The sequence below is a fragment of the Oncorhynchus clarkii genome, chromosome 29, assembly GCF_045791955.1.
Source record: "Oncorhynchus clarkii lewisi isolate Uvic-CL-2024 chromosome 29, UVic_Ocla_1.0, whole genome shotgun sequence".
In the NCBI taxonomy this organism is placed as follows: Eukaryota; Metazoa; Chordata; class Actinopteri; order Salmoniformes; family Salmonidae; genus Oncorhynchus; species Oncorhynchus clarkii.
The window spans coordinates 23082506-23100526 of record NC_092175.1 but is presented as its reverse complement, the minus strand read 5'-3'; the positions used below and the strand labels follow the sequence as shown (position 1 = coordinate 23100526).

Genomic DNA, 18021 nt, shown 5'->3' with positions numbered 1-18021 from the left:
ACAGAGGGAGACAGAGGAGCTTATCTAACAGCGTGTGAATGACTGAGCTGGGCCGTGTTGCCACACTCTCCTGAGCACTTCAGATCACATTCCACTGCAATGCACCCTGGGGGATACACAGGGGCCATGTGACACAGCAGCACAATGAGAGGAGGCACGGGATAGTGGGAGGAGGAAAAGGAGGGCAGAGACAAAAGGAGAGAGGGAGGAGGCAGGAAGGGAGAGAGAGTGAGAAGCAGGAAGGGAGAGAGAGTGAGAAGCAGGAAGGGAGAGAGAGTGAGAAGCAGGAAGGGAGAGAGAGTGAGAAGCAGGAAGGGAGAGAGAGTGAGAAGCAGGAAGGGAGAGAGAGGGAGGGAGAGAGAGCGGGAGGGAGGGAGGAGGCAGGATGGGAAAGAGAGAGGGAGGGAGGAGGCAGGATGGGAGAGAGGGAGGGAGGGCAGAGATAAAGGAGGGATGAGGCAGGAGATAAAGAAAGGAGGGAGAAAGGGAAGAGGTAGAGGTAGGGGGAAAAGGAGAGCGGTAGATGAGGTAGGGGGAAAAGGAGAGCAAAGAGGGGGAAGCGGCTCGAGTAGGCGAGTGTCTGGGGTGAGGCCTCGAGGGTGAGGAGATCAGTGGTGTTAGAGATGAGAATGGTGAAGGGTTGAATAAGGTACAGGAGGGACAAAGGGGGAAAGGAGGGATGATATATTAGGGCAGCTTGTTATGAATTTGTGCTGCCCATCAGATTCTTATAAGTGGGCTGTGGTCACACTTTTCCTTCACACGCTACTGCCAGAGACACAAGCGAGTGCGTATAGGGAGGGTTCAAACACTCAACATACAAATGTATACACTCAAGCAAAGACACTCATGAACACAACAAATGTGAACAGACCCCAAACACCCATCCACACACACACACACACACAAAGATGAGTGATACTTACTGATTCGATCCAAAACCGCCAGCAGACCCAAAGCCTGCAACAAAAAAAAAGACACAAAAAAACAAAACACACTTAATTTAGATCAAACTCTTTTTGCCCCAGGGGCACTGAAAAATGGTTCGATTTTCTTGTCGTCAAAATGTGAAATTTTTGGGGGGTATTTTCAGTGCTCTGACTGTCTAGCTTTCATTTCAGTGATTATTAGCCAGCTGGACACAGTCAAGAAACTGTATGAATGTAGGTTCAGTATCATTTCTACAGTTTCAATTTGGTTTTAGTCATTTTAAATTTTATTGAGTTGCCTGCCACCCCCGATTTGTTTAACACCCTTGATCTAGATATAATTATCAGTAGAGACTATTTAAAATGACTCTGTAAAATGTTTACTGAATAACACAGAGAGAAACCTGGGTGAGTTACTACTACTTCCACCTTATTACCTCTGTTCCAGAGCCAGTCAACCACTTGGTTCCTCTAGACCTAACAGGATTTGAAATAGGCCCTAATCTATGAATTTCACATGATTGGGAATACAGATATGCATCTGTTGGTCACAGATACAGTACCAGTCAAAAGTTTAGACACACCTACTCTTTCAATGATTTATATTTTTATATATTTTCCACATTGTAGAATAATAGTGAAGACATCAAAACTATGAAATAACACATATGTACTCACCAAAAAACAAATCAAAATATATTTGAGATTTTTCAAAGCAGCCACCCTTTGCCTTGATGACAGCATTGCACACTCTTGACATTCACTCAACCAGCTTCATGAGGTAGTCACCTAGAATGCATTTAAATTAACAGGTGTACCTTGTTAAAAGTTATTTTTGTGGAATTTCTTTCCTTCTTAATGCGTTTGAGCCATTAAGCCGTTGTGACAAGGTAGGGGTGGTATACAGAAGATAGCACTATTTGGTAAAAGACCATGTCCATATTATGGCAACAACAGCTCAAATAAAGAAAGAGAAACGACCGTTCATCATTACTTTAAAACATGAAGGTCATTCCATTCAGAACATTTCAAGAACTTTGAAAGTTTCTTCAAGTGCGGTCACAAAAACCATCAAGCGCTATGATGAAACTGCCTCTCATGAGGACCGCCACAGGAAAGGAAGACCCAGAGTTACCTCTGCTGCAGAGGATAAGTTCATTAGAGTTACCAGCCTCAGAAATTGCTGCCCAAATAAATGCTTCACAGAGTTCAAGTAACACACACTTCTCAACATCAACTGTTCAGAGGAGACTGCGTGAATCAGGCCTTCATGGTCGAATTGCTGCAAAGATACCATTAAAGGACACCAATAAGAAGTAGAGACTTGCTTGGGCCAAGAAACACGAGGAATGGACATTAGACCGGTGGAAATCTGTCCTTTGGTCTGATGAGTCCAACTGAGATTTTGGGTTCCAACCGCTGTGTCTTTATGAGACGCAGAGTAGGTGAACGGATGATCTCCGCATGTGTAGTTCCTACGTGAAGCATGGAGGAGGAAGTGTGATGGTATGGGGGTGCTTTGTTGGTGACACGGTCTGTGATTGATTTAGAATTCAAAAGGTACACTTAACCAGCATGGCTACCACAGTGTTCTGCAGCAATACCATCCCATCTGGTTAAATCTGAGTGGGACTATCATTTGTTTTTCAACAGGTCAATGACCCAAAACACACCTCCAGGCTGTGTAAGGGCTATTTGATTAAGAAGGAGAGTGATGGTAGTGCCACATCGGATGACCTGGCCTCCACAATCACCTGACTTCAACCCAATTGAGATGGTTTGGGATGAGTTGGACCTCAGAGTGAAGGAAAAGCAGCCAACAAGTGCTCAGCATATGTGGGAACTCCTTCAAGACTGGTTGAGAGAATACCAAGAGTGTTCAAAGCAGTAATCAAGGCGAAGGGTGGCTACTTTGAAGACTCTAAAATATATTTAGATTTGTTTAACACTTTTTTGGTTACTACATGATTCCATGTATTATTTCATAGTTTTGAGGTCTTCACGATTATTCTACAATGTAGAAAATAGTAAAAATAAAGAAAAACCCTTGAATGAGTAGGTGACCAAACTTTTGACTGGTACTCTACCTTACAAAAAAATGGGTCTCATAACAGGCCTCAGGATCTCATCACGGTACCTCTGCATTTAAATTGCAACCGATAAAATGCAATTGTGTTCGTTGTCCGTAGATTATGCCTGTCCATGCAATAACTTCACCATGGGGCATTCTGTTCACAACATTGACATCAGCAAACCGCTCACCCACACAAAACCATACACGTGGTCCGCGGTTGTGAGGCCGGTTGGATGTACTGCCAAATTCTCTAAAACAACGTTGGAGGCGGCTTATGGTAGAGAATTCTCTGGAAACAGTTCTCGTGGACATTCCTGCAGTCAGCATTCGAAATGCACGCTCCCTCAAAACGTGAGACATCTGTGACATTGTGTTGTGTGACAAAACTGCACATTTTAGAGTGGCCTTTTATTGCCCCTGCACCTGTGTAATGATCATGCTGTTTAATAATCTTCTTGAACATTTCTGGCTCATGAAACATGGGACCAACATTTTACATGTTGCATTTAAATTTTTGTTCAGTGTAAAATGCTGAAAGAGTTCTTCCCACCCTCCTCTACCCATCTTGAGAAAACTGCCATATACAAACAAAAAAGATAACTTGCATGGCGGCATGTGACCGCAGTAGGAATGTGCGTTAATAGGAAGCCACTTGTGGGATTCCACCATCCCCACGGCTAGCCTAGCCTAGCCTAGAATGAACCTAGTGCTACATCTTGTGGCCCTGTTGTACTGCACAGCAGACAGAGTGCTGGGGATAGTATTAGCCACTAGGCTAAATGACTGCTATTTAAAACAGTCACTAATGGGCTTAGGAGGGGGCGGCAGGTAGCCTAGTGGTTAGAGCGTTGGGCCAGTAACAGAAAGGTTGCTGGATCGAATCCCCGAGCTGACAAGGTGACATCTGTCGTTCTGCCCCAAGGCAGGCCGTCATTGTAAATAAGAATTTGTTCTAAACTGACTTGCCTAGTTAAATAAAGGTTACATTAAAAAAACAGTGGCTTTACTTCAGGGGAATAGGGGAAGGGACTCACTGGCAAGGCTTCAAACAAGGACCTTGTTTATTTTTCCTTATTAGCGTGGCTGGGGGAGTGGGGAGGAGACTGCAGGGGCAGAAATGACTAAACTGGGGGTTGGACTCCTTTCATACAGTTTAGTCACAAGAATAGGGAGGGGAGGGAAGAGAAATTGTCAATTAAGGCTTGGGGTGCATCAGGATAATCTGGAGCAGCGTTCCCATGCAATGATCTGAAAGAACTGAACGGGTGAGATATTACTACTCACCTCCTCCTCCCTGCTGTCCGAACCCAGAGAAGCCACTGGGCTGAGGAGCTCCGAACCCTGACCCCTGCTGCTGCTGGGCCAGGTTACCAAATGATGGGGCACTCTGGTTGGCCAGAGCACCAAACGACAGTGTGCTTTGTTGAGTGGAAGCAAAGCTGTGAAGGAAGAGAAATGCACATATAAGATTAAAAACATTAAAAGACTGAATATTCAATATTACAGTCTAACAATAGCCTAATAAACATTTCATGGAAATGTGTTGAATAACCATTGGTACATTTGATTTCTTACGTTATTGAGGCACTGGTCCGTTTACATCCACATTATAATACTCTATGTCTACGTCAGTCCTGAGACCATACAGTCAGAGAAAGAATTACTATGCTCTGTGCTCCTTAACTCCCTCTCCCTCCAGTCTGTAGACTGTTTAGTACAGCTAGTCTAGCACACTACCCCAGTCACTCTACTCTGTCCCCATTACCATTCTAACCCAGAGAGGAGAGGTAACCTAAAATATGCAGAGGAACAGCCTTGCCTGGAATAATATCAGAGCCCATTACATCAAAGCATATTGCAATAAGCCTTGATTTAAATGACAATGGAATAAGTCGCTAATGCTCCCACGGCTCTTCCCCTACTGATCTGGGATCTGTGTGTGGAAGCTGCGACAGAGTTTGTTTGATGTTTTATTGAGTTTAAATGTAGTAGAACAGTGTGAGGGGAAGCTACTTCTGACAGAGGCTTCAGGTGCCCTGAGCGAGACAGACAAGACCAGTGCCAGTCACACAACCGAACCAGGATTATTTGACTAGAGTCATCAAACATCAGCAGAGATGAGGGGATGAGGACGAGTGAAGGAGAGACATACTATACTATGTGCATATGTAATAAGTGTGTTGCAGTAGTCAGAGGAGACAGAGAGAGAGGGGAAGAGGAAAAATAGACAGACGAATAAAGACATGAAAGAAGAGAGCGAGAATATAGAGGGATAGTGAGAGAGGGGTAGAGAATAGTCCGGGCCGTCCAGCCAGCTCAGTTGCTCTGCTGGTTTTAATCTTGGAGGCAGCATGGGTAGACCCCTGGACAGAAATAAAGGCTGACCTCTGACCCTAATACAGGAGCCAATCTTTTTCTGCTCAGCCCGCCCACCTCTACCGCCCTTGGGTCAATCGCCTCATCACTAGGTACGGCAAACTGCTAAATTGAGGAGCGACTTTAAAAAGATAGGGAGGGTGACATTTACTGGTTGTAGGGAGTCATGAAATACTGTATCATCGAAACCATCTTTCAATAAATATTTGCAGGGGTTTGGAAAACAAAACTAGGACCGACAAGACGGCAGGGTGATAACAAGTGAGAGACTGCAAAAAAAAAATACCTCACGAGTCCTGACATAATAACACAAAAAATAAAAAATCGAAATAAGCGTGACTGAATGGAGGAAGGGAATGAATGAAAACACCAAGCCACTTGGCCTGCTGCCATCTGACAGCCCAATAGGATGAAACCCTGACAACTTAAATAGAGAAAGGAGTGAGAGAATGGGAGAAGAATAAGAAAAACAGAGAGATGAGTTCACGCACGGCAAGGCTAGCTCCCATCTCCCTGCAGCCAACAGGACCCGAGGCGGAGGGTGTAAATCGTGTGTGTGTGTAGAGTGTGTGGTAGAGAATTGAGGGGTGGGGGTTTAGTTGGCAATTCCCTCTAGAAGACATGTGCCTAATACAACAACCCCAGGGAGAGAGAGAGGGAGGGAGGCTAGAGAGAAGGGGGAACTAGCCCATCTTAATCTGCTGGCGGTATGACCTCAGAGTGGGATTATCTGGAATAATCTAGCTCTGCATGCCTCTGTGGTTTGGGGCTTGGCAGAGGTGCCCAACGCCTCAGCAGGCCTGCACATGCCAGGGGGCTGCTCCAGGGGGAGAGGGAGCTGAGCGGGAGGGGCTGAAGGAATAATCCCATTTTCTCCCATAATTGTACAATGAGGGTTGAGGTTAAATTCAGAACAAAGGTTGACTCTGCAGGAGGTCTGGGTGGTTATAGCTGACTGATTTCCATCCCCTGATGTATAGTGATAAACAAATACCAGAAATACTTAAATACTTGATGTAAATGCAGTAAGTAAATCTTCAATACTCATCTACTGTGGACTTTTCTAAATTAAATGTCAAGCTCATTAACGTGTGCCAGTGTAGCCGAGCAGGGTTTAGGGTATTATGCCCCAAGTTGAGAAAGGAGGTTGGGGGTTAGCAAGGTATTATTTACTTATCAGGGAGTGTTGGTGACAAAATCCGTGTGTTAATATGAAAACAGTGGCTAGGAGGTGTCAGCGTGCTCTCAGTTGGAATGGCTAAAGCCCCTCGTCCCTATATTGCTTTCCTTTAATTTGTCAACCTTAAAATCATATTTTTTAAATTTATTTAACCTTTATTTAACTAGGGAAGTCAGTTAAGAACAAATTCATATTTACAATGATGGCCTAGGAACAAACTTGTTCAGGGGCAGAATGAGATTTTTACCTTGTCAGCTCGGGGATTCGAACTAGCAACCTCTCGGTTACCCGCCGCCCCCTAGGCTACCCGCCGCCCCCTAGGCTACCCGCCGCCCCCTAGGCTACCAGCCGCCCCTAGGCTACCCGCCGCCCCATACATAATATACATAACAAAATCAAGACAATAACCAATATACAGCAATAAACGCATAAAAACTTTGCAAGACATTCTACAGCCTTTATGGTCAGTATTATCAAGAATATTGACATCTTCTACACTGTCATTTTAGAACAATACAAAACATCGCACTCTGCATATCCAATAAATGTCTAAGAGGGGTGTCTCTCTTACCCGAATCCTCCCACGTTGGCGGCTGCCGTGCCCTCTCCAAACACCTTGCTGGCTGAGGAGCCCATGGGACTGCTGAAGGACGGGGTCGAGCCAAACGCTGCTGACCCCCCAAACGCTGGGGAGCCCCCGAAAGCAGGGGGGCTACCGAACACAGGGGCGCTCCCAAAACCACCTGAAGGGGTACAGATAGAGGGGTGTGAGGAAGAGTAAGTTGGCTGACTTTGATTTGATAACAATACGTGAGCGGGACGGTTACATGAATAAAGCTGACACGTATATGAGCAATATTCTGGAATTCGTTGAGATGGGCGGGCAGGACAGAATGTCTCAGGGGACACTTACCACAGTCTAATACTAACCATACATAAGTAAATACTTCAAAAATAGAAGCAAACACAGGCAATGTTTATATTCTTCCTCAACTTTGATGGATGTGTATGTCACACCTGCTGTTGCCCTGAAACTAACAGCACCAACATGATTAATAAAGTTTTTATTTGCTCTACAACACCTCCATTTCTGTTCAGGGACAACAGCGCGCACACACACACACACACACACACACACACACACACACACACACACACACACACACACACACACACACACACACACACACACACACACACACACACACACACACACACACACACACACACACACACACACACACACACACACACACACACACACACACACACACACACACACACACACTCTCTTGCGGCTATGAGGGCTTGATGGGAATCAATTTCCAGCCACACACTCTTTGGGATGAAAAGAGAGTCATAAACAGAGGGGCTCACTGAAATGACAGCCTGGCTACGAACACGGCCCAGTGAATAATTGATTGGGTTAATGTAATGGGATTACATTCCTTGGAGCCTGGCCAGTGATAGTAGCTATAGAAGTGACAGCAGTACCAAAAAGACACAGGTTCCGTATTAATAAAGCGTCTCAGAGTAAGAGTGCTAATCTATGATCAGGTAATGAATAAGAGGGGTGACCTGATCCTTGATCAGCACTCCTATTCTTAGATGCTTTGTGAATATGACCAGAAGAGTTTAGGGGTAGATGCTACCGCTATATAGCTAGCTGAGTAAAATGCCAAGACAAAACTGCAGTGGTGCTAACTTTTAGGGAACGCTATGACCCTAATTGCTAAGATATGCTATATTATTTGCTAAATTGAGAAAATATAACTGCGTTGACAAAATTGATTGATGCTTTGACTTCTTTAGCCAAGTAGACGCCAAGACTGTTCATTAGCTCGGAAAGATGCTACATTGTGGAATGTAGCCTAACCATGATCCACTAGTGCTGTACTGGCAGAGAGAGAGAGATAATGTGACTGTAGCTATAACTCAGATGATAAAGGAGTACAGAGTGAGTCTCTCCTTGGGGAGCAAGCAGTGGCGGCAGCTGAGGTTGCAGGGAGTGGATCTGCTGCTGCCACAGGGCCAAAGAGGAAGTGATGCGTGTGTGGAGTGTTCATCCACAACCACCTGCCTTTCTCTCTGACCCTCACACATCACAGAGCCGCCCGCCGCATCAACAGCCCGAGGCGGACAGGACAACAGAGACGGAGCCAAGAATGTAAATGGCTGTTACTATTACAGTCAAAGAGACTGGAGGGGATAGTGATGGGGAATACGTTCACAGAGGGTAGAAGGTATTGTAAAGAGACCGCTGCGCTACTCGGGAGGCCCAAGGCACTGCAGCATAGTGCTAGAGGCTTAACTACAGACCCGGGTTTGATTCCGGACTGTGTCGCACCTGGCCGCGACCGAGACCCATGAGGCGGCGGACAATTGGCCCAGCATCGTCCGGGTCAGGGGAGGGTTTGGCCAGTCGGGATGTCCTTGTCCCATTGTGCTCTAGCGACTCCTGGTGGCTGACCGGGCTCATGCACGCTGACTTCGGTTAAGCGGGCAGTGTGTCAAGAAGAAGTGCGGCTAACAAAAGAAGGGTTATTTGTAACATTGTTGGATAACACTTTTGAACATATACAGTACATTACCATGGGCACAAAAGCCTGGGGTTGACAGAGCTGGGTGACTTGTCACTTGTTTTGGGATGAGGGTGTAGCCTACCTGTTTGTTTGGTGGGGGTGGAGAAGGATCCGAACCCCTGAGCGGCCACGCTCCCCCCTCCCGTGCTAAAGGTTCCACTGGCCGTCTGCTCCCCCCCTCCGAATGTTGACGCTGGTGAGCCAAAGCCAAAGGTTTTGGCCCCGCTGTTCCCAAACAGGGTAGTTCCTCCTGTAGGACAAACAGAGGTTAACAGTGGATTTATAGCAGTGCTAAACTGAAATAGGTGCCTGTACTCATTTTGAGTGCTGGGACTGTTCATATTTAGGTGCAATAGTTTTGAGCTAATATTCTATAAGAGGTGTAGGAACTCAAGCAGCAGAACATTTGAAGGGCCGGTACTCAGTTCCAGTTAACTTATAGTTAAGTCAACAGCCTTAGTGTTTCCAATAGATAGAGAGGAAAACAAGAGTTTCTACACAAAAGTAAATCAACCATGTGTTTCCCATAAGAGTTCAAATGAACCCAAAAGATTTCTAGACAGAGCGCCACTGAGCTAAGCATCCTGCATAAGAAATGCTATGGGAAACCATTGACAGCTTCACAGAGCTCTCTTTCCTGCCCATGATTCCTCACTCAGACACATCCATTTCAAAATCCTAATTATGCGAGGAAAATCAGCCGCCTAACTTCTTTCTCTTTCTCTCCATCCAGCTCCCTCCAAGCTCATTAGATGTTCATCTCTAGACCGATGTGGTGGAATATTGTTTGGGGGTGTCATGAGAACAACACACTTTCCGGTTGACCCAGGTCTCCCTCTGTCTTTTGATCTTCACAGTGCAGTGCATCTCACTTTTAAATGGCTGGGAAGTCGGCCTCTTCATCTGACTTGGGATCAGCTGCAACCTCACAGCCCACTGGTCACTTTCTGTTCCGACTGCACTGGCAGATGTGGCCCCCATGTCAACGCTGCCAATGTTTCAATACTCATGTAAATCTTTCCTCTCTTTTTGATAGAGAGACACTGGAGAGATGTTTAAAAGTCTTATTTCGGATCGTTAAATTCTAGTTTTCGAATTAAGGTTTCCTGCTCATGTTCATTTCACACATATTTTCCAAGTCCCAGACATCATATATCAAATCAGCATAGAGTCCAGACTCTTTTCTAGGAGCCATTTTCATACTTTTTTTGCACAATGCTTTCACCATAATGGTAATACTGAGCATGGAAAGTACTTGTGTGTAAATGACACGCAACACTGAAATCTAATTTGAGATGCAATTTAGCACTTCACGCTTCAACAATTTGCAACATAGTAACTTGAAAGCAAACAACATGAGAGAAAATAAAATAATCACCTTTCAAATCAAAATGGATTCTCCTGTGGCTGGGTGGTTACATAGACAAGTTACCTGACTACCAGATAAAGGGGGTCACTTTTCATCATAAGAGACAAGGAGGGAGGAAATGGATATGTGGCTAAATGGTATTAGGTGTGTGTGGAAGACATTGGGACGGACACTTGATGTATTACGCAGCATGGCACAACGCCTACTGTCAGTTAAGAGCTACTCAGGGAAAATAGTCATTTGCAGTGCTCTTCCTAAAGGTGATTGTGTCCAAGAGACAATGGAATTGAGGAATTTGACTAAAAGCTAATGGTCTGCATGCAGCAAAGACATGGGTGAAAATGTGGGTAAGAATATGTTCAGGGAAAATGTAATAGAAAGCAATACGAGTGCCATTGCATGACTTATCTCATAAGAATCAAAGCCGTGGGCAAACAAGCGATATACTATCACATAGTCCCTATGAAATGGGTCATACATATTCACATAGCCATAATCAGAATACTGCACCATTTCAATTCGGAACAAAAGAGGGCATAGGAGGACAGAATGGGGGTGGATATTTCTACTCATCAAACCTACATGTACAGTACCACAGTGAAATATAGCTTGGAAGAAAAGCAGATTAATGATTTCATTAACATTGTTTAACACAAATGAATCACATACCACCTCAAGGTCTCAAAGGTTGAGAAAATATTAACATATTTGCATTCATCTACAGAACAAACATGGATGATTCGATGCAGTTTATGTGCATTAGAGGAATAAGAAAACAAGAGATACAAGCCTATTTGCTATGGAAAACTATGCCAGTCTGTTGAGCAGTAACATATGACCGGGAGCTATAGAGGATGGTTGTGTTGACTCATGTTGTGTCATAGATAGGACAGCACAGATACATACGCTGTCAGTGTCTCCAGCTGCAACAGGCTAAATCACTGCTCTGCTTATGAGATTAAGACTAGCAGCATAATGCTGAGGAAAATCAATTTACGCGAGGCTGTGTTTAGAAACAAAAAATATGATTATATTCGCTACCCCCCCCACATGAAAACATCGGTCTTGATAACATTAATGCAAAAATATTTGAGCTATGAATTTATTGCAGTGGACTTTGTCATCCTTTTTCAAGAGGGATGTCAATCAAAGGGTTCCCCCCTGCTGATGATAACTGCACCCTTCCGTCTTAAAATTGAACAGGAAGTTTAAATCTAAGATCAGTCATCCTTTCTGCTACAACCCCTCTCGGCCCCTGTTGGTTCTCCCACCTGTCTGGTTGGGCTGTCCGAAGCCCCCGGTGGCAGCGGCAGTGCCGAAAGGGTTCTTGTTGGCGGCGTCCTCACTGGGTTTGCCCCCCAGGCCACTGAAGAAGCCTCCCCCTGCCTGCTGGGAGGTTGCAGCCGGGGCAGAGCCAGATCCAAACAGACCCCCACCGCTGGATGGCTGCTGCTGGGTAGGATAGGGGGAGGGGTGCACAGCCACGGTCACAACAAGGTCACAATGATCAGTGTTGGTTATGTAGTAATAAGTACATATGAGCCTCCCTGATGAGTTCTCTCCATGATTCTTACCCAAATGCATCTCATGTGTATGTGAGTGGTGCGGCGTGTGCACATTTGAAGAGGGGCATTTGGGAGTCTTTCCCTGAAGTGTTACATATCAAAATGGTATGATGGTTGTCTATTTTGTACACACTGTCAAATGTGAATGTTACCTGTCCAAAGACACTCCCAGTACTGGACTGTTGACCGAACACTGAGGTAGTGGAGGAGTTTCCGAAAGCTGGGAGGGAAGAGGACAGAAAATAATAAGTAGCACATAAAATACATTAAGCAGGCTCTGTACAATACAACCATGCAAACTATCACAATTTGCCCTTTAGACGTACAGTCATTTAAGGTTAGCGATGATGACAGTGGTAGGAAGTCAGAACTGTGTGTGTGTGTGTGTGTGTGTGTGTGTACACGCTGATAGTGCAGTCGTTTTATGGATGGTCTCGTTCCAGCAGCATTAGACTATGGCGACAGAACTATTTTCTTTGCAGGTTATAGATGACTGAGAGGGGAAGACAGTGGAGCAGAAAAAGACAAATCCCCACATTTACCTCTGACACAATGCCACCATGTACACTGGATATGTATGCAGTGTGATAAGCCCTCTGACAAACTCTAGATGGATGCGTACATGCTGTGTGTGTGGCAGAGCGTAAGCTGTGTGTGTGGGCGTGCCTGCGCGTGTGAGAAAGAAAGGCATACTGGCTGGTGGATATCTTCCACCAGTCAACTCCACATTTCCCTTTTATTCCACTTCCATTTTTGCCTGGGCCTCTGCTCGTTTTCCCTTTAAATTGGTGGCTTTTAGAAAGCGGGCTGTACGACTGTCCATTAAATCCCTCATGCCGAGAGTCAACTCCCCTATAATAAATCAGGCGGAACATGAAATGTTATTCTCTCAGAGTATGGGGACAGGTCTACAAATTAATGCTGGGACTGCCTTTAGTCTGGACCTGGGACTTGGCAATGACTCATTCATTCATGACACCCACCCTATCATTTACTGTGGCTTGAATTAGTCCATGTGGTGACCTTGTTTGTGAACAAGTTTAGGGCGTAGATGAAATGCTTCTGACTGTGTATGCTAATTTTCTATAAAAGAAACAGGCTGACTCTATTTAGTCGACTGGTCGATTGTTTGGTTGATAGGCTGTTGGTCAATCGAGAATATTTTAGTTGAGCAGTTGTAGCAACAAAAATGTATTGCACATGTCTTGACTGACGCCTGTCTGAGTGGACTAATCCATTGTGGAGAATGCGGGGATGGCACACCAGTATCATCAGCAGTACATGTACTGTTAATTCCCATCATATATCATCTACAATGTTTGTTTGGTTACAGTAATTTCTGTTAATGCATTCAATATAGGCGTTCAATATTACAATATTTTACAGTTCTCATTGTCGGAGGGGATACGTTGTTTGCAGAGCGCACAACCTAGGTTACACTTGGTTTATTTCATTCCATTTACGAGTTGTCCATTTATTAATTGTGTTTCGTATGGAGGGCTCCTGTCAATGTTGAGTAAGGACACGTACCTGATTACACAGAAGTAGGCCTTGGCTACCTGGCCTGGGGGCAAACATAGGCTTATAAATGTGCCCATTTGGGAATCTGATAGTATTTCTGATTTAACTCACCACCACTACTGAGCTGTGGAGCGTCAAAGGAATGTTTTCTTCACCGCAAACAGCAAGTAAACTCAGTCTGTTTTTACATCCATTGAAAATGCCAATAGTTCCTCAATGTAGCCTATTTGAAAAATCTTTCCAGCTCTCTCCCATTCAAAAAAACTGAACTGAACTGTTCCACAAGAATGTGCATATGAAAATCATAACTGGCACACAGATTGGTAGAAATGGTAAGATAAATTGGCACTTCAAATGGAAAAAGGTTACCGACACCTGGTTGTAGCCTATTACCGGCAACTTCTAGAGCGTAGTTTCAGACTCTGCGAAGGCTAGCAGCAGAGGGAGGAGATGATTCGGGAACATATTTATTTATTTTGGTTAGGCTATCTTGATCTCTGTCTCCCTTGAGACATTTGTGTGTTAAGTATTTAATCACAGTGGGCTTAAAGCATCAGACAAGCTCAGTAGCCTACATATTTAGTTGATTTGATCAAATCACATAAGGTGTGTCTATATATGGTGTGTCTATATTTTTTCTGACCAGTCGATTGGTCGAAATAAGTGACAAGTCTTTCCCCCCCCCCCCCCCCCTCTCCCCGGGGACAGCCCTAAGGAACAGTCAACATTAATTTTTATGAACGAATACATTCACAAATGTTCCTGTGCAGTTTGCGGGCGACGGACGTGCAACAAAATCAAATGTAACAGCAGCCCTTTTGCTAGTTCACATAGCTATGCTGACAATATACTGCCTGAAATAACTAGCCAGCCGTGAAGGGGACAGAAATAATACATGGGAATGCATAACAGATATCCAGACTCAATAGGAATTCTAGGGCCATTTATAGCGTAACACCTGTTGCTGTCCTGGCGTTGGTAGCTAGTTGGCTATTGTAGCTATAAGACTGGCTGCTGTCACCTCAGACCTGCACAAAGACATTTAGAAACAAACATGACCCTGGTTATTAACACTCCCTTAGATACCCCTAACTGCCCTCTCTACCAAACTGCTAATAGAGTTAAGAGAAATCACCCCTAGGCTTACAGAGCAAAGCCAAAGTCTCTCCGATTTCTTCCATGTCTATGATGTAAAATTGAGCTTTCTTATTAGACAAGTTCAGGCAGTTCCTCCTCTGTTTCAAGACAGATTTAATGTAGTCTGGTCTTTGGTTATACCATCTTAATCCAGCTCTGTTAAGAGCGACATCGACCAGGCGTGCTCTGATGCAGGGTAAGTAGGCCTAATTCATGTTTAACCTGCTGTGGGGCTCCGCGGATAAATGACTGGCCAAGGGCTGCTCTCCTCACATATTGCCTATCTAATACAGTAAAGACCGACAAAGGCACCGACAGTGGTACAGACCATGCGCACCAGTGAGCTCAATTAACCCCCATCACAACCTCCTCCGTTACAGATAACTAGTTCAGATTTCCTGTTCACCACATCACTTTGACAGCGTAACTAACCCTGCTTCCACATTCAATTCTTTGTGTAATTAAAATGAAAAAGTAACCCAACGTGGCTTTGAAGTGTAAGCCTATCTCCACTATTAGTACATGCATATGGCCAGACAGACACATTGTCACTATGATATAACAGAAAGCCTATCTGGGTGGGAACACAGAGCCCTAGGACAGTCAGAACCGAGACATTGCTTCAGTAACTGCTGAGTTGTTGTGACACACACAGACAGGTCAACTGTCTTCCCGCGGCCCAGCACCTCTTAGCATGGATGGGAAATCAGAGAATCCCTGGGAATAGGGCAACTCCCGGCTCAACATTACTTCACCACTCAAATTATTTTTTAACGTGGTGCCATAATAATGGCTTAAAGTGGAACTGACAGTGTTTTAACTACTTTGCAATTATGAAACAGAATCATAGCAGTAAAAAATATAAAATTCCCAGTTTATGCTACAAAACCAATGTTACAAGAGGTTTTAAAAACAGGTTTGATTTGATTCAACATTCCATGACATACAGTAAGGCATTTTTGGCAGAATAAATGGATACAGTTCAATGAATGATTAATATAATTTACCAATACATTTCTTGGTAGTCCAAAAAATATTACTATCAGGTTATAAATCACAGCTGGCCTGGTACATTGTTTGCGGCCTCCATTTGGGATTCACTGTTTCAGTTTCAATTACTCAATATGCTGGACAAAAACAGACGACTGTAACGAAGGCTGGGAATGTCAATACAATCAAACTAGCCAGAGCAATGATCACAAGTCAGTCATAACATGGCAAATAGGCTAGCATATCTATTTATGTAGCATGCTCAAAACACAGAGCCTAATGTTTGCTAGCTAGGAGGATGTCATTTCATTGGAGGAATGGGTGAGTGACTGACTTTTTTCCACTCATACTGTTTTTCAGTTCCTACATAGCTAGGAGATACAGGTGTCATTTGGTTAGCTAGCAAGAAATGTAAATATCTTTGCTTTGCTAGCAAGCTATGCTGAACAACTGTTATCCAGTTATCATATCTCCTGCGTTTGCAAATTATCTACTCCAATTTCAGAGCACTCATCTGAGTGTTCAGAATAACTGATGAACTTACAAATGTGCAACACCCGCTGAATATGACCAGTGTCAGTAAATGTAGGCAAAAAAGTAAGTTAGTCACGAACGCTCTAGATAATCAGCTCTGCTGGGGCGAGTAAAACGGTCAGAGTGAGGTGTTCTCTTTGTGTCTGGAAGTAGCTAGCTAGCAAGTTCGACAACTTTAGCCAGTTAGCTTGGGTGCTTGGTTGGGCCAAATATGCATTGGCAGGCAAGCTGCAGATGGACAAACAGGCTACCCATCTTTTATCAGTGAAAATCTGATGGCCAACTAGCTGAAAAAGTTTGAAAGGATTTATTGAATGTTCCCTCGTTTGATTTTAGTTCATCTCGCTCTGACTAGCATTAGTTGTTGATCTTATTGTTGATCTGCATAACTGAGGGAGAGAAAGCCTATCTTTTCATGGTTGTTTGACCAATAGGACTGTAAAGTAAAAAAATGTAAGAGAACTTGTGGTATTTACATTTTTTTTAAAATCCATTCAGGTGTATTTTGTGGATTTTGGTGAATGCGTTTTAATGATCTAAAGTCGCCAGTTGCTACTGCCTGTAAACATCCAGTACAGTTCAAAGTGAATGATGGCAGGACCGCGTGGCAAATGGGTTATTTGTATAAAGGCCTACTGAAGCGCCGATTGGCTATGGCACACCGGTCTCCATAGATTCCGGTCCTGGAGGAGAGGCGTTTTTATTAGGTATTCTTTCCTGCAGTGTCTATTAATTGTCCAAACGCACGGCTGCTTTCCCACTCTATATTGCTATCGAATTTTCACAAATGCGCTTGTTTGGGAATTATGTATACTTTCTAAGAATTTATGAAAACGTGAAAATGACCATATTTAAGTGCTCGTTTGTCAGAAAAAAAATAATGGTGTTATATTCTTCCTGGGGGTGTATATGAACAGATTATAATAAGTTTTAATGTTGCTAAAATGCTATCATTTGCATAATCAAACAAAACATAGAATCTTCTCTAATTTGCAGTTCTGAAATTTTTGCTAACATGTATAGTAGGGTTGTGACAATACCAGTAGCGCGAACATTTTAAACAGTAACTCTTGGTTCTTTAAAAACCTGCAGTATGTACATTTTGTCTATATTTTGGAAAATAAATACATGTGATTCTGGATATAAACAATGTTTGTTTCCAAAATTAGGGCTGTTTTCTAAAGAAGTTAAATTTGCCTTGTTTTTGTTTTCCTTGTCACGATACTAACGACTATCGAAATACTGGTATTATCCCGGCAATAAGTAGAGTGTTTACCTTATACTTGCGTTAACAGGGTCAAGGTAGAGCTTACCCCTAGAAGTAAACATCAGGGATCAGCTAACCACCATCCTCAACCCTAACCAGATCGGTACCAGGTGAAACAAAACTGACCACCCTATACCAGTGGTCAATGCCAACTTCCTCCAGCATAGTGGTTTAGAGAGGCCTATGACCCATGGAGGAGAAAGGATCTGCTGGTATTGGCTGGCAGACCAAACGGGCCCTGATGGATGGATGGGATTGGACTGGATAAGACCATCAGAGAGTAGTGGCCTTCTCCTAGTGCTCCATTATCCTAATGGCGTGATAAATACCCATCCTAATGATGCTGCTCAGTCCCACAGAGGGAAAACAACTACATTAATTTAAGCACTTTGGCAGCAGCTCTGACTGGATGAGTAACTGAGGTAACTGCCTTTATCAGGATGCCCCATTGCTTCGTTCCCTAGATACTGCGCCTTCGGAAAGTATTCAGACACCTT

General features: G+C 44.0%; 1 protein-coding gene across 8 annotated transcripts in view; it reads right to left on the bottom strand.

Moving 5' to 3' along the window:
• Nucleotides 1–18021, bottom strand: part of LOC139387893 (nuclear pore complex protein Nup214-like) — a 71043-nt gene that overhangs the window by 8619 nt on the left and 44403 nt on the right. For 5 of the 8 annotated variants that reach the window (XR_011629232.1, XR_011629231.1, XM_071134237.1 and 2 more), the window contains exons 30-35: nt 12228–12295; nt 11782–11962; nt 9224–9391; nt 7131–7302; nt 4288–4442; nt 927–960 (exon numbers count right to left, since the gene is read on the bottom strand). Coding sequence is in view for 6 of the 8 variants with exons in the window: in XM_071134237.1 (XP_070990338.1) it covers nt 927–960; nt 4288–4442; nt 7131–7302; nt 9224–9391; nt 11782–11962; nt 12228–12295 (778 nt within the window). In the remaining 2 variants the exon portion in view is untranslated. The remainder of the gene's footprint in view (nt 1–926; nt 961–4287; nt 4443–7130; nt 7303–9223; nt 9392–11781; nt 11963–12227; nt 12296–18021) is intronic. The other 3 variants (XM_071134235.1, XM_071134238.1, XM_071134233.1) reach the window with 1 other exon arrangement.